Genomic DNA, 21,800 nt, shown 5'->3' with positions numbered 1-21,800 from the left:
CCTTTTTTGTTTTTCGTATCTGCTGTGTTTCCTTTTCTTTTGCAGGTGCTTGCGAGAAATCTGGTGGTGACGAGGGTTGGTGTAGATTCACGCGCTGATTTCGGAGGCAGAATCACAGCGCTGATGGGGGAGATCACTGGAACGACGTGAGAGATGAGTAGGCGCGTCCGTTGAGATAGCTTCTGGAATCTTCCATTTGCGGCGCGAGGAGAAAGAGCTAGGGTTAAAAACCCTAGCTGGTAATTTTAAATTTCGGGCCTCTGCTATTTGGGTCTGGTTTGGGTAGGGTGTAACAGGTCTGGGCTATTTTGGGTTTGCTGTAACGGGTCTGAGGTATTTGGGTTTTGTGTTTGGGCTCTTGTAAGGACTTTATATGGACTGTTAAATAAATAAACATTTATTCATTTATTTATTTCATTTGGTTTTATTTAAGCCCGGTCAAATTTGGGCTATTACAATACACATATTGAATGTCTATATAAAGGACTTTTCTATTAATCATCTTTACTCTTCTATTTGGAGTGTTGAGGGCTTTGTTGTATATTGAAGGCATGTAAAACCCTTAAGGAAAGTGTTCTACACGCCTCAAAACCATCATATTTTACTAAATTTTTTTTCTTGTTTCAATCTTTATTATTTATTTTTCTAACAATTTAATGATACAATTGTTAATATAATTTGTTTAAGTATTTTTGTTAAAGATATATGATGTTCCATTTTATGTATAGGAAGCATGCGTGCTACAATATGTTAACTTTATACTATTTGGATATTGGAAATCATAAAACATTAATTGAATATTCTAATTAAATTTGTATAAAGTAAATATGCTTTCCTCATAATAAAATGTTTATTATTATAGAACAAAAATATTACAGTCTAGCTTTAGAAAGTTCAAAGCAGATAACCCAAACAAACTTCGAATAATAGAAAAGCATGAAAACTAAATACATACAAATGTAAACCATCAAAGCACAAGGCTACTTGCTTCTTTTTAAGATGGAAAATCATAGAAGATTGTCCTCAATAAAATATCGGCAAGTGTTGGTGCAGTGTTCAATGAAATAAAACCATGCTCGTTGCCAATATGGATTTATATACAAAATGGTAGCAATAACCAATAACACAATTACATAAGAAACAAAAAAGGTCACTTGGAAAACATACGTGTCCATCAAGCCACTTTCTTCTTCATTGTATGAGGCATTTGGTGTTGTTGTTGATGGTGAATTAGGCTCATTGCAATCTTTTGGCAGGGGATGTCCACAGAGAAAAGGATTTGCCATGTAACTGCTTTCATCAAAGGTCACAAATTGAGCTTTCTGATATGGAATACTCCCTGACAAGTTGTTGTATGACACATTGAAAACTTCCAGGGTATACAACTCCATCAATTCTATAGGGATTATTCCACTTAGGTTGTTGTGAGAAAGATCTAAACTCTCAATTTTATTAAGCCTTGAAAACGTTGATGGTATATGTCCAGTCAAATTGTTGTGCGGCAAGTTCAATGAACGAATTTCTCTCAATTTTCCAATCTCAAAGGGTATTTCTCCTGTTAACCTGTTACATGATAAATCAATTCCAGACATATCCTTAAGAATGTTTTCCTTGTATATGTAAGAAGATCTCTTTGTCGTATAATCCACTTTTTCATCAATTGGATTCTCAATAAACAAAGTTACATAGACCCGATATCCATCTATATGGCACAAATCCCTTGGAATGGAACCCTCAAGTTGATTGTTGAATAAATCCAATGCCGTCAATTCAGATAGATTCGATATCCATCTTGGGAGCTTGCCTGACAAGTTGTTATTACTTAAATCCATAACCATAAGGGGAGATAGACGGACAATTGTGATATCAATACTCGGTAACCTCCCATCAAAGTTGTTGCCATCTAAATATAAAAAATTTAATGAATTTAAGCCAAAGATAGTTGGGGTTATCTTCCCACTCAGACGATTATTCGATAGTCTAAGAAACACTAATGAGTCACTTTTAGCTAACTTTTCTGGTATTCCTCCATGTAACTGATTATGTGATAGATCTAAATAGAACCCAATGTACCCACTTTTCAAACTACCCAAACAAGGAGGAATATTACCTTCAAGGATATTGCTAGATAAGTTTAACATCCTTAGTTGTGGGAAAAATGAACAAATGTTTGTTGGAATTTGGCCTTGTATTTTATTTGCAGATAGATCAAATACGAACATGTATGGATTTGGATGTGAAGGGAACTGGAGATCACGGTTGATAAAAGAATTGCCCTTCATTAAAAATCCTCCCATTCTTGTATTGTTCTCTAACAACTACAAAGGAACGTTTCCTCCAAAATTATTATATGAAAGATCAATAACTCTTAGGTCATATTGGTATAGAGGAATTTGGGAACTTCATTGTGGACTTCCTTTGGTGTACAATTTGACAAACGAAAAACTTTTATTTGGAATTTTGGGATCCAAGTTCGAATGGCAGGCTCTTTGACTAACTCAATTTGATCGCTGAAGAGGACTTCGAGATGTGAGTGGTTGGCAAATGACATGAAAAAAGATGGAACTTTAAATAGGTTTCGCGTAAGAAAAACAAATTTAAGCAATGTGAGATTGGCTAGAGTAGTGGAGGCACCATTTCCAATGAATTGATTACCAGAAATATCCAAATGATAAAGAGATGATAAGTTAGCCAAACATGAAGGAAGTTCTCCCTCAAGTGCATTTTCGCTAATATCCAACACCTCAAGCTTCCGTAAGTCACACCATCCTGTAAAACAAATTCAATAATAATAATAAACAGTTACTTTTTCAAAATTAGTTAAATAATATGGACTCGTCTCCAAAATCAATGATAAGAAATCGTTTAGTCTCGCTTAAATAATTAAATCATAGTTAATTTACCTTGGGTAGGTAGTGTTCCGGTCAGCCCACAGTCATGCAAAGACAAGGCTTTGATTGAGAGAATTCAACACACGAATGCTGTGAAGAATGTTGCTGAGATGTGAACCATCCAACACTAATTCTTCTAAATTGATCAAACCATCTAATTCTATAAAGATTTGCAAATAGAAAGTAGTTAATTAATGCAATAACTGAAGAAAGTAGCTTGATTTGTTCAATAATCATTAAATGTAATTATACCTTCAATAATATTTATTGATCCATTAATTAAGTTATTCCCTACATTCAAAGACTTCAGATTGGAAAGTCCTCCGAGCCGTGCCAATAAGGTATTATTGAAAAAATTGTAACTCAAATCAAGCTTTTCTAAATTGATCAACTTAAGTTGTCTCTCACCATCTACAAAGCATTTAGATAAGTAGATTTATTATCAAGGGAATATTAAAATTGTATGTATCTATACGAAGTTTGATAGAGTAAAATATATCAACACATACCATGAAAATATTGAAGGCTCTCAATTTCATTATTACTCATATCCAACTCCTTCAGCTTTGTCAAATTATTCAACACTATTCAATTCAGTTAAATATTCATTTTGTCAGTTAAATAATCATTACAAAAATATAGCTATGAAATTCTAAGTTGTGTCCTATTCTAAAAAACTTCTTATTGGTTTATGAAATTAATTGTACATACCTCCAATATCGATTGATCCTTGCACTAGATTTCCTCCAATATTCAAGGACTTTACACTTAGCCCCTTGATATATGTCAGATCACTGTTCTTCAACCTATTCCCACTCAAGTCAAGCTCTTCCAAATTCATATCTGTAGAAAATTTGTTATATTGTTTCATGGAAAATTTGTTTTATATAACTTGAAACAAAAAATATTGGTTAAAACATGTTATAGGTTCCTATACTTTTCATAAATTTGAAATTTAGTTTTTGTACTTTAATTTCAAAAAATTTAGTCCCTTTACTCTTCAAATTTGAAAATTTAGGTCTAATTATTAACATAGTTTTTTGTTAAATTTGTTGGTGTAACATTTTAAAACAAAAAAAAAATCAATTGGTAGTAATGTAACTAAAAGAATGATGTTAAAATTAACTTGAATTTAAGAAAATGTTTAACCGTATTAACAATTAAACCTGAATATTAAATTTTAAAAAGTAGAATGATTAAATTTCAAATTCAAAAAAATACAGTTATGGTATATTTTAATAAAAAATATTCAATTTCTCCCTATGCTTTTGTGTTATCTGGTGCAGTAATAATTTATTACTAATGATTTAATATATTAGCTGAGTTGCTTATAGATTCATGGATCATTCTAACTTGAGAACTTTGGTTTATACCTCGTAAATACTGGAGACTTTAGATCCTATTGTAGCTTAAATCCAAGACCTTCAAGTTTGGCAGACTCTTCACTTCTACTCAACAACAATGAAATATATGTTTAAATAAATAAAAATTCAATTACTCTAAATTGACAAAGAATATAGGAAGTTATGGTATATTTTAATAAAAAATATTCAATTTCTCCCGATGCTTTTGTCTTATCTGGTGCAGTAATAATTTATTACTAATGATTTAATATATTAGCTGAGTTGCTCATATAAATTCATGGATCATCCTAACTTGAGAAGTTTGCTGATTGAATATGGGATTCAATTTATACCTGGTAAATGCCGGAGACTTTCGATCCTATTGTCGGTTAAGATCAAGACCTCCAAGTTTGGTAGACTCTCCACTTTAATTCGAGAGCAATGAAATATATGTATAAATAAATAAAAATTCATGTTTATTTATTAAATGATTTTAAATAAAATGATAATTTTATTTTTTATTAATTAATTATTGTTCTATTCATTTTTTATTATAATTTATTTTTATATTTAGGCTAATAAATAAAATATCTACAAGACGTATTAAAATAAATATATAAAGGGCCCATGATAAGACATGAGTCAGAATAAATTATTTTTATAAATAAATATATAAACGACGTAAAAATTTTACTTTGATCGCTAGTTGAGGCGATTATTTGAAAACTTTGAAAATGGAATTTTAGTTTTATTAAAAGAGGGAGTCGCCACCGATCCTTTTTCTAGGTGTGATCGGACACCTAATAAATCCTTCTTTTTAAAAGAAATTTTATTTTTTTAAACAAAAAGAAGGCCGAGTTTAGGTCTACATCAAAAGCCAGAGAAAAAATAAGGTTCGGAAGTCGGTTACGCACGAGGAAAGTATTAGCACCCTCGCGACGCCCAAAATTGGTATCTCGTTAAGCATGTATTGTCTTAATTTTCAAAAATGCGAGTTCAATGTAATATTTAATCATGATCCGATCAAAACACGAGAATTTTTACAATCTCAATTTCTTTTGAGAAGGACGTTCCGTTTTTAACACAAGCCGATTGATATTCACCCAACATAGCGATGAAACCGACGACTCAATGTTAAATCGGTATGTTGCCTTATTTATTTTTGAAGTTGATTAGAAAACATAAAAAATATCATTTGCGATAGGAAATTGTAAACAATGCAAGCGATGATACAATTAATGAAAAACATTAAAATATAATATTAGCATAAAAATAACAATAATATTCACAATAGAAATAATGTTCTAAAATAATAAAAGGAATAGTATTCGTAGTAATGGTAAAAATACTAATATACACATGAAAAATACACACGTATATATGTATGTTAATGATGATGATAATGACAATAAAAATAACAAATATTATGTAATAAGTGTAAACGAACTTATAATTTAAGTAAAAAATGATAAAATAATAATGGAATAAATATAGATAAGTATTATGTGAAACAAAATAATGATACAAGATAATAATAATAATAATAATAATAATAAAATCCAAAGTTTGAAATTACATAAAAGTATAAACGAATAAATAATAAAATCAATGTATTATATAAGACGTAAATGTATAAAAGAAAAGCTATAATAATAACAATAGTAATTATAATAAAAGTAAAAAATAATAAATTTAACAATAATAATATTAGTGATAAAAATAATAGTTATAAAAAAACATAATAACCATGACAATAAAGAATAATAGTAATAATAAAAATAATGAAAATAAAAGTAATATTAATGATACATTATATTATGATAGTGAAGTAATAACAATAGCGATAATGATAATAATAATTAATAAGTTAAAATAATTAGTAATAAAGTAATAAATAAATAAATAAACATAAAAAGGGAAGTGTATAATATAATAATAATATTAAAATAAGGTAATTAGAAATACTATTATATAAATACCTATACATATATATATACATAACAAAAATATTCACTATATTAACAATGATAATAATAATAGTAATAATATTAAAATAAAAAAGAATAATAAAATATAATAAAAATAATAAATTAATTAAAAAATAATACTATATATATATACATGTACATAGGTAATAAAAATTATATACTACTATATAATAATAATAATATTGAAATATGAAAAAACAAATACAATAAAAAAATTGAAATAAAGTAATAAAAAAGATAAGACTATGTACAAATATATATATACATATATAATAAAAAGTATACGCTATTGTATAATAATAATAATAATAATAATAGCAAAATACAAAAAGCACGCATAATAAAAATATTAAAATAAAATAATAAAAAAAGCTATAAAAATAGATATACATATACGCACATAAAAAATATACACTAATATATATATAATAATATTGCAATGCAAGAAAGCAAATATAATAAAATATTAAAATAAAGTAATAAAAAAGAGCACTACTATATATATATATGCATATATGTATGAAAAAAATATACTAATATATATAATAATATTGCGATGAAAAAAAAAAGCAAATATAATAAAATATTAAAATAAAATAATGAAAAACACTACTATATATATACATATACATGTACGTATATAACAAATATGCACTAATATATAATAATAATAATAACGATACGTTTTATAATAATAGAGTAAAATAATGATGATAATCCATATTAGATAAAATAGTGGAATAATAATAAACATAACAACATTAAACCAATTAATCCAATTACAATATTAAATATAATAAATAGGACTAAAACGAATCTAAAGTAAAATTCAGGATCAACTTGAAAAATGATAAAGGACCAAATGCGAACACGTGGAAGAGAGCAGGGATCAATAGAAAAAAATTCCCATTTCTGAAATGACGCAGTTCACATGGGGGTTAAAATGAAATAGAAATTAAATTTTGGGTAAAATCGAAAAAAGAAAAAGTAGAATGGGACCACATTAAGACGGCCTCAAAAGAGGAAGGACCAAGGGCACAAATAGATCCTTGGTCCAAAAACACACGGATCCTGGGCTTCCTTGGGTCGGGTTTCGGGTCAGAGACCAAAACAACGTCGTTTTGGCCCCTGAACCCACACACCAAAACGGCGCCGTTTCGTCTATAGTATTTAAGTTATTTTCTTATAATTTTTTTTATTTTTTTTTTGCTTCATTCTTATTCAAACAAAAACAGAGAACCCCCATTCCCTTCTCCCCCTTTTGGTTAGGGTTTCTAAACCCATTTTTGCCGCCATCATCATGGCTCTTTGAAGTCGCCGGGGCTTTCACCGTCAACGGTGGTCAGGGCCACCAAGATCCAGGTGAGTTTTTTATTTTTTATTTAAAAACGATTTATAATGAAAATAATGAGATCGAATCAAAAGAAAACAAAAAAAAAAGGAAAGGAAACTAAAGGAATAAGAAAAAAAGAGATTAAAATCAACCTTTCTTTCTTCTTGTTGTTTTGCTTTTCAATTTTCAATACTTGTCTAACAGTCTTTTTTCTTTTTTTCTAAACAGAACAACCAAAGAAAAGAAAAAACTAAAAATCCCTCCTATTTTACATTGTAAATTCGGCTTTTATAGCCTGTTTGTACATGTCATAGCTTTTTCTTTTTTACTTTTCTTATTTCTCAGCCTTGTTACTATTCAATCACTGTTTTGTATTGTCTTGCTTTTGCTTGCTATTGTTTCTTTGCTAATTTGGTCTTCTTTTACAGGGATGGCAGAGAGTGGTTGAAGGCAGTTTGAAATTTCAGATTTTTCTTTTCTCTCTTTTTTTTGATTTGGGCTAGAGTTAGGTTAGGCTATTAGGTTTTGGGTGTTTAATGTGTTGGGTTTTGGAGTTTAATGTAAGTGGGTTTTGAAAATTTAATGTAAATAGGCTAAAATTGACCTACAACACAAACTAAAAATTTAAATATGGTTTACACAGAATAAAATTAAAAAAATATTATCTTAAAATTTTTAAGGATTTAATTTTGCCATTAAACCAAAATCGTTAACTTTAAGATGAATTTTTCTTTTAAATTTTTTTTTTCAAATGATGCTATGATCATTGTGGCATTATCACTAAAGATTTGCAAAATAGAAAGCAGTTAAATAATGCAGTAACTCATAGTTTGATTTGTTTAAGGCTTAATGACAAATCTCACTATTAATGTTTGTATGTTTTTGTCAAAATAGTTTTAATTGTATTTTTAAAATTTTTTTAGTCATTAATTTTTGTTTTCTTTTTCAAACTGCTTTTTCTAATAAATTTAAAGAAAGTACTGTTAAAAAAGTGAATGGGGATGATGTAGAATTTCATACATAGGATATTTTTAAAGAGATATAATTTATTACTTAAATAGCACTATAAGATCATTACATGTGGAAAATAATAAAATAAATAATACATGAAATTAAAAAAATAACTCTTAATTTAAATAAAATAAACAAAATTATCTAAAAAAAAGTTTAACTCGGTAGGAAAACCTCTCAATAAACAAACGTATGAAAGATTTAAACCTTCTAAAAAAAGATTGAATCCTTGAATTTATTCATTAAACCTATTAGAAAAAGCAATTTGAAAAAAAAATAAAGGTTGATGACAAAAAACAGCTCCAAAATACAATTTGGATCATTTTACCAAAACATGCAAACATTAGTGGCCAAATTTATCATTAAGTAATTATTTAAAATCATTTAATATATATTTGAAGTTAATTAATTTAATTATACCTTCAATAAATATAATATTTAGTAAATCCTTCACTTAGGTTATTCTCTACGCTCATAAACTTCAAATTGGAAAGCCCCGAGATGTGTTAATAGGGTAGTATAAAAAGGAATTATGACTCAAATCAAACATTTCTAAATTAATTAAGTTGTTTCTCACCATCCACAAAGCATTTGTATGCATATATACATACAAATTATTTGTATATGAAATCTGATAGAGTAAAATATATCAAATACATACCATGAGAATATTGAAGGCTCTCAATTCTATTTGAACTCATATCCAAGTTCTTCAGCTTTGTCAGATTATTTAACAACGCTATCCAAATCAATTCAATACTCATTTTGTTAGTCCACTTAAATAATTGTCACAAAAATAATTATCCCTAAAAATAACATGAGTTTAAATCATCGTTTTACCAAAAAAATTTAAATTTAATTACTTATCTTTATATTTTTTTGAAAAAACCATGCACATGTACTAGAAATAAATACATAAATGTTTTTTAATTCATTTCCCAAAATATCAATCCTATATGATATGATCATATAATAGACTATAAATTCTTCTAAAAGTTAAAAAATTATTAAAAAAACTTCTTTACGTGTAGCTTAATTTATTGGTTTATGAAATTAATTGTACATACCTCCAATATCGATTGATCCTTGTAGTAGGTTTTCTCCAATATTCAAGGACTTTAGACTTAACCCCTTAATATATGTCAGATCACTGTTCTTCAACCTATTCCAACTCAAGTCAAGCTCTTCCAAATTCATCTCTGTAGAAAATTAGTGATATTTAAAAATTGTTTTTTATATCTTCAAATAAAAATAATGGTTAAAATATATTATAGGTCCCTATACTCTTCATAAATTAGAAAATTAGTTTTTGTACTTTAATTTCAAGAAATTTAATTTCTTTACTTTTTCAGATTTTATAATTCAACTCCAATTGTTAACACAATTTTTTTTTGTTAAATTTATTATGGTGACAATTTAAAACAAACAAAAAAAAATTTATTACTTATAGTAATGTAACTAAAAAAATGACATTATAATAAATTTAAATTTAAAAAACTGTTTAACTGTGTTAACAATTATACCTAAATTTTAAAAGCTAAAATGTTCTCTCAATGCTTTTATCTAATCTGGTGCAGTAATAATTTATTACTAAGGATTTAATATATTAGCTGAGTTGCTCATAAATTCATGGATCATACTAACTTGAGAACTTGGTTTATACCTTGGAAATGCTGGAGACTTTGGATCCTATTGAAGCTTAAATCCAAGACGTTCAAGTTTGGCAGACTCTTCACTTCTATTCGAGTTTAAATAAATAAAAATCCAATTATTCCCCCGAGGTTTTATGGAAAATACAATAAACCTTAATATTTTTTTATTAAATGATTTTAAATAAAAGGATAATTTTATTTTTTTATTAATTAATTGTTGCTATCATCTATTTTTATATTCGGATTAATAACTAAAATATCCGCAAGGCATATTAAAATAAATACATACAGGGCCCATGGTAGGGCATAAGCTAGAATAGAAACAAACAAACCAAAAATCTAAATATCATTTACACAAATGAGACTCAAATTTGTGATTAAAATTTTGCACTTTGAGATAATTTTTTCTTTGAAAAATGATTTTTAGTTTTTTATTAAGTGATGCTATCATTGTGAAATTATCATTTGACACATGACAATTTGTAAATTGGATATCCTAGCTAACTTTTTTAACGCTCAAAGGATTAATTCAATGTCGACTAAACCATTAGGTCCTTATTTGAGCCAAAAAACTATGTACTTTAAAGATCAAGTGAAAGAAATAATATTAAATTTAATATGATTTGCCAAAATTCACTATCATATTAAATTAAAAATTATTCTAAATAAAGTAACAAAAAATATGAAACCAAAAATAAATTACCCAAAATGAATCTACTCAAAACCAATTAAAATATTTGGGAGATGAAAGCTCACTTGATAAAATACTGTCATGGAAATCATTAAGAGATAATTTAAGGATTTCCAAATTGCTGAAGGCAGATGATAAAGATACTGCAAGAAGGATTTTTTTGGTTGAAAGAAACAAATTATAAAATATTGAATAGAGAAAAATCACTAACTTGAACTAAATTTCCATCGGCAGTGCGACAAACCTTTGTTATCAATAAAATCCTTTATTCCATTCCGGAATAAATCAAGACTCTTCAATTCTTTAAAAGGGAGAAATAAAGAAACATCGAGAGACCAAGATGGACGTCCCGAGTTCCATAAATGTTTGATAGAAAGAGAAAGTCCTTTCACTCGTCCACTACTATCCAGTGACAACAATTCGAACCTTTCTCAGCTATCCAGTCGCTAACATCGAAAACAGAATGGAGTTGTAAGAGAGCAACTCTCTCCTGCTCCCAGCACCCCTGGGTCTGTATGAAAAACAGAGAAGTAGTGAGCAATATCCATAACAATTTAAGATCCATCATCTCAAATCCACTCAGCTGCTACCTTGGAGCATTTGGATGAACCAAAACCTTAAGCTTTATACACAACTATGATTCTCAATTTTCCAAATTGTGGGCCCAGCTAATTTGATTTTTGCTCTAGTTGTGATTAATTTCATTCTCAATTTTCCAAAATATGGGCCCAACTAATTAGATTTTTGCCTAGTTGTGGTTAATTTCATTTTCAATTTTCCAAAATAAGATTGATTGCTCTGGGTATTAATATTATTATATATAAGTAAATTTTTTTATTTATAAGAATATAATGATTTACTATCAACTAATAATATAATAACAATAAATATTTTAATTGGTTCTATTTTTGGGGAACAAAGTCCTAAAACTCTCCATAGTAGCAACAGCGTGGACTGACTAAAGGTATTGAAATCTATGTAAAACGTAAAAAGAAAATGTCATTTCGCATGTAGGGATTTATGAACGGAATCTAGACGATAATTTCACATTGACCCTTCATCCTGATGAATTTGTGAAAAATGTGATTTCGCATGCGGATGGTAGGCTCCCAACCCCTTAAAATTAAAATTTTACATTCACTTTTTATAAAACCATACAATTTAATTTCATCCAAAAAAGAAATTATTTCACTTCAGTTGATGGTGTAAAATGTACAAGGGAGCTCTACCCATTCAAAATAATTAATTTTCAATGTAAATATTTTAATAATTAATTTATAATAAAAATTCCATTTTGCACACCAGTGTCTTCTTTTTTTTTTCTTTTTCGTTTTAGTGATTTAACAATGTGAAAGGCGTTAAAGTAAACAAACTTGTCAATGGCGCAGCATTGTTGCCAAGAACCGCGTTTATTATGTTGCAATTAGCATAATATACATTTTACATGATAAGAAATTGAATACATCCAACAGATTCAAAACTAAAAAGCTTAGAATTAGATGTGAACGGCGAAAGCCGACTTGACCACTGGCACTTGATGCAGCATATTTATCATACTCAGCTTTCAAAATTTGCAACTCAACAATTTAAGGCTTTGCACCAATACTTGACCTGTAAAAAATGTGGCTGGTGAACTGGCCTGACCACATAGAGCTAAATGGAGTTGCTTTTGATATAGTATTAATATGTATTACGGGTAGGGTGCTGATGCAGAGCCTTAAATAGCAGAATTGGAAATTTTGAAAGCCGAGTATAAACGTCATAAATGAATAAATTCATAAATAAATTTAGGATATCTTCTATTTGGGTCCTATGATGTATTGTCTGTTTAATCAATCACATATATGTGTCTATCTTTTAGGAGTCATTTGCTTCGATACCCAAGAAAATGTATCTCCGCAATTAGACTTAATAGATGTCATATTAGCCTTTCAATCGATTTGCTCATTTTCAACTAGACTAAGGGTTGATGAATGTCGAATCCACAAAAAATAAATTCCTACGCTTAAACTGAAATTAAATTAAATTTATAGTAACAGTAAATAAGGTCAATCTCACAAAAATTAGACTGATTAATTTTACGATTTGTTCTTACTGATATTAGATGAATCTACAAAATTAAAGAAAAGAGGATTAAATCTAATAGAAATTAAATAAAAACAAAATAAAAACAAGTAAAACAAAATTAAATTTAAATAAAGCAAATATGATTCTCAATTCTCCAAAATATGGGCCCAACTAATTTTATTTTTCTCTAGTTGGGGTTAATTTCATTCTCAATTTTCCAAAATAATAGCAAGAATTGAACCACGGCCTTTGGTATTGTCAGTTAAAACCCATAAGATTAATTTCTCTCGATATTAATATTATTATATATAAGTATTTTTTTATTTATAAGAATATAATTATTCTACTGTTAACTAATAATATAATAACAATAAATATTTTTATGGGTTCTATTTTTGGGGAGCAAAGTCCTGAAATTCTCCATAGCATATCACCTCAGAAGAAGTAGGGATTGACTTTTGGGAAAGCCAAAAGAAAAGATGAATAAGTGGATTCACTAGAAAACGTGGCCACATAATAATTTGTTTTTGATAATAATTTGTTGTTGTTCTTTTAATATGGAGGTTTTATGTTGCAAATAGACCATAATATTGGTGTTGAAACGGTTGTATACAACCATTATAAAGAATCCATAGTATATATTAAAGGTTAAATAAGTAATTAAATAATATGATAATATAAGTTATAATATAACATAATTAAAAAGCCATGGTTCATAATTTTCTCTTTGAGCAAATATGAAAATAGAAAGGAAAATAAAAAGAAGCTAGGTTTCAGTTGTATTCAAGTTTGATTAAGGTATGAGTTTAGCTTAGTTTTTGATAACTTTTACGTTTTTGATATCGTTGCTTCGAATACTATCCGACCCATGCTAGAATTTTTTATTTTGATGAATGTTTTGAGTTATGCCATTGATGAATATTTGTATTTTATGATGTTTAATAATAAATTATGAAAGATATGTTTTGGATTAATATGTTTTGTATTGGAATTTTTGATGAATTTGAGTAATTAGGGCTAAATTGCAAAAATAATAAATTGAAGGACTAAAATTTAAAATAAAAAAAAGTGAGGACTTGTTTGGGTATGAGGAGTATTCGGCCTAAGCATAGTTTGAGCAAATTTTGCTTATTTTGTGTTTTATGCAATTAGGACTAATTTGTAAAAATACAAAATATCAGGGGTAAAATGGTAATTTTCCAATTTATATGTTGTTGGATTAAATTGAATGAAATTGTATTTGAATGAGATTAATTTGAAAATTGTATAGATCAAGAACAAAAGAAATCGGACTTGGATCGAGGAAAAGCAAAAATAGTCGAATAGTTGATTTACATCATTCGTCGATATCCAAGGTAAGTCTTTAAGCAATTAAACATCGTTAATTTTGAATGTAACTTAATTTAATATGTTGGTTTGGAATTTATAGGTATATGGTAGATGTCGAAACCGTCCCTTGATTTAAAAATAATTATAATTTAAAAAAAGGGGGGAAATCGACTTTTGAAAAAAAAATGCATGGAGTCGCCACCGATTCTTTTGTTTTGGTGTGATCGGATCACCTAAGAATTTGGTTATTTTAATAAAACATTTGTGATTTACTACAACAACGATTCTGGTCTACGAAAATTTTAGAAAACGGACTCGGGAGTCGGTTACGTATGAGGAAGGGTTAGCACCCTCACTACGCCCAAAAATTGGTACCAAATCGATTAAATATCGTCCTTATGTCTAAAATTAAAAATATTTTTGAAATGTGGTTCTTTTTTAATAATATTTGAATAACCCGAGTTGGTTGCCAAAAATCTTCCTGTTTCGACGTCCAAAAACTTATAATTCGAGAATTACAAAAGGATGCTCAACTATTTAGTCCAACGAAAAATCGAAGCCCAGCACGATAGGGCTCAATTCTCAAATCGCCAAACATTGAACATCGTCTTCGTTTCTAAATATTTTTTCTTATAAACATGAGTGAGAATATAAAGGAATGTTCGATCGTTTTGAGCAAACGAGAAATCACAACCCAGCACGATAGGGCATGATTCTCGAATTGTCAAATGCTGAATATTGCCTTCGTTTTTTTTTTAAGTTTTTGGAAGATATGAATGAAATTTTGAAGGGATACTTGATTATTTTGAGCAAACGCGAAATTGCAACCCAACACGTTAGGGCACGATTCCGCGAATTGCTAATTATCGAACCTCGTCTTCATTTTGAAGAATTTTAGAAGACGTGAGTGAAATTTCGAAGCGATATTCGATTATTTTGAGTAAACGTGAAATTGCATCCCAACACGTTAGGGCACGATTCCGCGAATCGCCAAACATCGAATATCGTCTTCGTTTTAAAGAATTTTAGAAGACGTGAGTGAAATTTCGAGCGATATTTGATTATTTTGAGCAAACACAAAATTGCAACCCAACACGTTAGGGCACGCTTCTGCGAATCGCCAAACATCGAATCTCGTCTTCGTTTTAAAGAATTTTTGAACAAATGATTATAAACCTAGCTTAAGACGTATTAATTCGATTTGAAATAAGACAAAATTAATCATAAGATTCGGGTTTTATAGAAAAACCACATTTCAAAAACAAGATGGAAAACGATGATATGAGGTAATAGGCGTGTACGAGATGTGATCAACTAACGTACAAATAATTAAATCGCTAACCTAAAAGTGTGATCCAATTGCGATAATACATGGAGGATAATTACTACGAAACAATGAATAAATGAATAATACAACGATAACATGCATGGGAAATAAAATGATTAATATTAGACACAAACAAGATGCAAATCAAAGACATGATACAGTATAAAACTATTTTAAAATGAAGACGAATAAATGGACACATAAAATGTAGATTAACTAATTCATATATATATGTATAAGGAAAGACTAGAGATAGATATATAATTTTTGAAATAGATATTATAATATGGAAATTTAAGTCAAATTGCATGTAAAATGTTTTTAAACACAAATATATTTAAGAGTTAACGAAATATATGATAGTACAACAAAATATATAATACAAAAAAATACATGACAAAACATAAGGCCCAAAATAGATTTATAAAAAAATGTACATATAAATTTATAAAAGAATGAGATTAATAATAATACATATATAATTTTAAATTGGTTTAAAAAATATACATATCCTCATATCAAAATATTTAAATAATAGGATATATAGAACACATAAGTAATATGATATATAAAAAAGGTATTCAAAAATGATAATTTTAAAAATACAAGAGGGAAGTTTCTAAAAACAATTTTATATATATAAAGAGAATAAAAGAAACATAAAGCAACGAGTATTTTAAATAAAAAATCTATTGAGGTAACAAATATGTTAATACATATACATATATATATACATATAAATTTAAAAGCAAGTGCATGTAAAATAACGTGGAGATGATAACATGTATAGGACTAAATGACGTATGTTAATCCAACATATTTACTAATATAAGCAAGTATGAAAATAATTTAAGTAGAACACATATGCAAAACATATAAAAAAGGCTAAAATATATGGTTAGAATAATACCAAAACATCATATGTAAGAAGATAACTTAACTTTATTATAGTATATATGTATATAGAAAATAAAATAAAAATATTAACATAATAAAAGAAACTTCAAAATAATCATGAATAAGCAGTCAAGAATAACAGTTATAAACTAAAAGGGTTTAATCAAAATCAATCCAAAATCAAAAGGATAATTTGACGACAAAACTAAAAAAGGACTGAAGTGTGAAGTGCACAAAGCGTAGGGACTCGAACTGGAATTAATCCAGGCCTCAAGACGCTGCGCACGAGCACGGACCTGATTGCAAAATAGCATAAATTAAAGGAAACAATTAAAAAAAATGGCAGACGGGCCGATTTAAACATGGCGCGAAAGGGGAGGGATTTAAAGCGCAATTAACCCTTTACCGCAGCAAACACGCGGATCCTGAGGGTTAGGAGCCTGGTCGGGTCGGCCTCATTCGCATGGCACTGTTTTGGGCCATTGAAACGAGCTCAAACGGCACCGTTTTGGGTTCTTTATAAAGACCTCTTTTGGCATGTTCAACCGAAACCCTAGCCTCTATTCTTCTTCTCATCCGAACTCTACCCCTTTAATGCCAGCGCCGATCTGCCTTCACATGCAGCAATCGACTGGTTCGGACCTTGAAAGGTCACCTAGCGGCTTCGAAGCCCCCTCAAAACTCCGATTTCGACGGAGCAAAGGAAGGCCGAGGACCCAAAGAACAAGGTAAGTTCACTTCATCTCTTTCCTTTTATTTTCGTAATACGATGATGAAAGATTCGAGTAGAATACCGGAGAAAAAGAAAAAAGAAGACAAAATATAGAAATCTGAAGCAGAAATCACCTTTGCTATTTTTTTGAACGTTCTCTATTATCTTTGTATGCGTATTTTCGCGTAAAAAATTATAGAGATTCGGAGCTTGGCTTTATAGCCGGCCAAAAGAAAAGAAAATAAAAAGGAAATAAAAATAAGAAATACAATTTTTGTTTGTTTCTGCTGCTGTTGTCTTTCCTGTATTTGCAGGTACGGGGTGGTGTTTGCGTGTGTACGAGAGCGTGGGCGTGGCGCCAGGAGGCTGGGGTGTACAGAGGCATGGAGCTACTGTCCGGTTGTTGTTGCGGCGCAGGAGAAAGGGTGTGATTTAGGGTTTGTCTTGGTTTAATATTCTGGGCCTATTGGGCCTTGTAAATTTGGGTTAAGTTAAAATTGGGTCTTGGGTCATGGTTTAGTTATTGGGTCTTTAATAGGACACTAACTAAATGGACATTTATTTAATTATTGGGCTTTTTACTATTTAGTTTGAGACTAATGGGCCGAGCGAATTTGGCCCACTACAGCTGCCCCTCTTTGCTTATTGTCGTGTAACGAGAATAGAGCAAAGACTATAAAAAGGACTAAATTTGCTCGGTCTGGCTAAGTCTCAAAATCTTGATCCTCATCTTCCCCAAAGGTATTCTGATGTCTTCAGGAGTGTCAAATTGGCTATTCTCAACTTGCTTCTTGAAAACTCGGGAACATCAATTTGTTATTTTCGATCTTCTCTCTGCTAATACAGAGATGTCAAATCTGTCATCTTCGATCTGCTCTCTGTCGACACAGAGATGCCAAATCTGCTATCTTCGATCTGCCCTCCGATAACATAGAGACGTCAAATCTGCCATCTTTGATCTGCTCTCCGCCAATACAGAGACGCCAAATCTGCTATCTTTGATCTGTTCTCCGCCAATACAGAGACGCCAAATCTGCTATCTTTGATCTGCTCTCTGCCAATACAGAGATGCCAAATCTGCTATCTTCGATCTGCTCTCCGCCAATACAGATATGGCAAATCTGCTATCTTTGATCTGCTCTCCGCCAATATAGAGACGCCAAATCTGCTATCTTCGATCTGTTTTCCGCCAATACAGAGACGCCAAATCTGCTATCTTCGATCTGCTTTCCACCAATACAGAGACGTCAAATCTGCTATCTTCGATCTGCCCTCTGACAATACAGAGACACTAAATCTGTTATCTTCGATCTGCCCTCTGATAGTACAGAGACGCCAAATCTACTATCTTCGATCTGCTCTCTGCCAATACAGAGATGCCAAATCTGTTATCTTCGATCTGCTCTCCGCCAATATAGAGATGCCAAATCTGCTATCTTAGATTTGCTCTCTGCCAATACAGAGACGCCAAATCTGCTATCTTCGATCTGCCCTCTGATAATACAAAGACGCCAAATCTGCTAGATTCGCCAATGTCGCTACATTGTCTTCTAAAGACATGAGATGTAGAATGGGTTTCCTGTATCTGTGTATGCCAAATAATTAGGGTGCCATGATCTAAATGAATTCAATGCCCCTGGCTATACGTGGTGTTTATGTCAAGTAATTAGAATGCTATGATCTGAATGAACTAAGTGCTCCTAACTAAATGAATGATTATGAATGTAGAAATGTTATGAGAGTAATTCCTTTTTAAACGCTTAAGGTGTCATTGCTCATAATTCGTCCGGGTTCTATCATTGATGTGCTATCGCGTCTTCTTGCTTAGTCGTTATCTCTGACAGAAAATTTGAAGAAATAGTCCTAATTTGGACTACTCTTTTTCTAATGTTTTCCAACTTTGAACCTGGTTAGTCCTGACTAGTGGCCCTGTTTCAGGTCCTTGTACTATTTAGAGACTTTCCAGAGTAATATGCATAACATCTTTTGTGTGAATATTATATGTGCAAAAATCGTGATTTCAACAAAAATGCTCGAAAGAGATTATCATAATGGACAAATGGAATTTTATTAAGCAAAATTTGATGTGAATACATAGGATAACGAATCTGATAAGGTGCAAAAAATGAGAAAAAGGTGCCCCAGATATCGCAACACGAGTTTCACTATTCTAATTTCTCAAAGGCTCCTTCGAACCAAATGTGTGTTCAGGGGATCCTGCGTATTTTGTTGATGCTCCAAGGTGTACTGTTCTTCTGTCTTGTTGATTTCGGAAGGACAAGACTACTATATGCCCCATATTCGAAATTTGAGCTGCCCATTTTCGGGTTTTCAACTCAAAGCCCCTTTGGTTCCAAAGTGCCCTTTACGGGTTTTCACATTGGCCTCTCCGTTTATTTTTTTTTCAAGGTTTCAGATCTTAGAGCGCCCTTTGCGGGTTTTCACTCTGGCCTCTCTTTCTTCAAGTAAAATACTTCTTGACCGAATCTGAATTTATAGGATTGGGTAAGTTTCTACCGTCCATCTCAGCTAGAATTAATGTTCCTCTGGAGAAAGCTTTCTTCACCACGTAAGGCCCTTCCCAATTAGGCATCTATTTCCCCAAAAAATCCTTCTGTATGGGAAGAATCTTTTTCAAAACCAGGTCTCCTTCATGGAATTCTATAGGGCGAACCTTTTTTTCATAAGCCCGCATCATTCATTTTTGGTACATCTGACCATGACGAATAGCTTTTAGCCTCTTTTCCTCAATCAAGTTCAATTGGTCATATCGAGATTGGACCCAATCTGCTTCGTCCAATTTTAGTTCTGACAACACTCAGAGGGATGGAATCTCGACTTTATCGGCAACACCGCTTCCATTCCGTAGACCAAAGAGAAAAGGGTTGCCCAGGTTGAGGTTCTGACTGACGTTCGATAAGCAAATAGGGCAAACGATAATTTCTCATGCCAATCTTTGTAGGTCTTGGTCATCTTCCCTACAATCTTCTTAATATTTTTATTGGCTACTTCCACTGCCCCATTCATCTTTGGGCGATACGGTGACGAGTTGTGATGTCTGATCTTAAATTGACTGCAAACCTCCGCTATCGTACTATTGTTCAAGTTTAGTGCATTGTCAGATATGATCCTCTCTGACATTCCATATCGACATATGATCTCTTTTTTCAAGAACCTGCTCACTGCTGACTTTGTAACACTAGCATACGAAGCGGCTTCTACCCATTTGGTGAAGTAGTCGATAACCACAAAGATGAACTGATGCCCATTGGAAGCTTTCAGCGATATTGGTCTAATCACATCCATGCCCCATATAGAGAATGGCCATGGGGAAACCATGACATGCAGTGGTGAAGGAGGCACATGAATTTTGTCTCCGTAGATTTGGCATTTATGGCATCTCTTGGCGTAATTGATACAGTCTCCTTCCATGGTGGACCAATAGTACCCGAATCTCATAATTTTTCTGGCCATTGTAAAGCCATTAGCGTGTGTCCCACAGACACCTTCATGGACTTCTTCCAAGATTTTCTTAGCCTTTACAGCGTCTACACATCTTAATAGCACTTGATCCTTTCTTCTTTTGTATAGGATATCCCCATCTAAGACATAGTCGATGGCCAATCTTCTTAGCGTTCTTTTGTCATTCTCGCTTGCCTGGTCCGGGTACTTACGATTCTTCACGTATCGCAATATATCGTGATACCAAGGGTGATCATCTTTCTCTTCATCTTCTTCAATATTGTAACAGTGGACCAAAATTTCATAAATGCTCATCCGGATGGGTTTGACATCTTCTTGTTTGTTCACCTTGATCATGGAGGCTAAAGTAGCCAAAGCATCAGCCATCTGATTTCCGTTTCGTGGAAGGTAGTGGAAGGTAATGTCATCAAACTCTTTAACCAATTCCAGGACTAGCTTCCGATAATCGATTAACTTGGGGTCTCTGGTCTCCCAATCTCCCTTGAGTTGATAAATCACTAGCGCAGAATCTCTATACACCTCTAGCACTTAATCTTGCATTCTATGGCTGCACGGACTCCCATGATGCGCGCCTCGTATTCCGCCATATTATTCGTACAATTAAAATCCAATTTACTAGTGACTGGATAATGATCTCCATTTGGGGATACTAAGACGGCCCCGATTCCATTGCCCACAGCATTTGACACCCCATCGAAGTTCAATTTCCAAGGAAGTTCTTCCAGAACACCTTCTTCAGTGGTAACAATACACATTAGGTTTTCATTCGAAAAGTTGAAGTTCAGAGGCTCGTAGTCTTCCAAAGCTCTACTGGCCAGAAAATCTACTATTGCACTTCCTTTTACTACTTTCTGGTTCACATAGACTATGTCGAATTCAGAAAGCAGAATCTTCCATTAGGCCATCCTTCCATTCAAAGCTGTTGACTCCATCATGTACTTTAAAGGGTCCAATTTTGATATGAGCCAAGTGGTGTGATACAACATAAACTGCCTCAGCCTTCGGGTTGTCCAAATTAGGGCACAACACAACTTCTCTATCGGCGGGTATCTTGTCTCACATTCTGTGAACTTTTT

At 31.2% G+C, this 21,800-nt stretch overlaps 2 protein-coding genes across 2 annotated transcripts; both read right to left on the bottom strand.

Annotated features, from left to right (window-relative positions):
- Window positions 1–1,007: 1,007 nt before the first annotated feature.
- Window positions 1,008–3,040, bottom strand: LOC107895868 (receptor-like protein 13). Its single transcript, XM_041078615.1, has 2 exons — window positions 2,904–3,040; window positions 1,008–2,769 (listed from the first exon to the last, which is right to left on the bottom strand). The coding sequence occupies exon 2, from the start codon at window positions 2,295–2,297 to the stop codon at window positions 1,008–1,010; it is 1,290 nt and encodes a 429-aa protein (XP_040934549.1). The 5' UTR covers window positions 2,298–2,769; window positions 2,904–3,040.
- Window positions 2,369–3,732, bottom strand: LOC107895867 (receptor like protein 21). The gene is made up of 5 exons (XM_016821082.2): window positions 3,603–3,732; window positions 3,401–3,475; window positions 3,144–3,302; window positions 2,977–3,051; window positions 2,369–2,769 (listed from the first exon to the last, which is right to left on the bottom strand). The coding sequence occupies exons 1-5, from the start codon at window positions 3,730–3,732 to the stop codon at window positions 2,369–2,371; spliced, it is 840 nt and encodes a 279-aa protein (XP_016676571.2).
- Window positions 3,733–21,800: the final 18,068 nt, after the last annotated feature.

Source organism: Gossypium hirsutum, chromosome A10 (genome assembly GCF_007990345.1).
Source record: "Gossypium hirsutum isolate 1008001.06 chromosome A10, Gossypium_hirsutum_v2.1, whole genome shotgun sequence".
Lineage (NCBI taxonomy): Eukaryota > Viridiplantae > Streptophyta > Magnoliopsida > Malvales > Malvaceae > Gossypium > Gossypium hirsutum.
The sequence above is the reverse complement of the archived record's forward strand: the minus strand, read 5'-3'. Positions and strand labels throughout refer to the sequence as shown.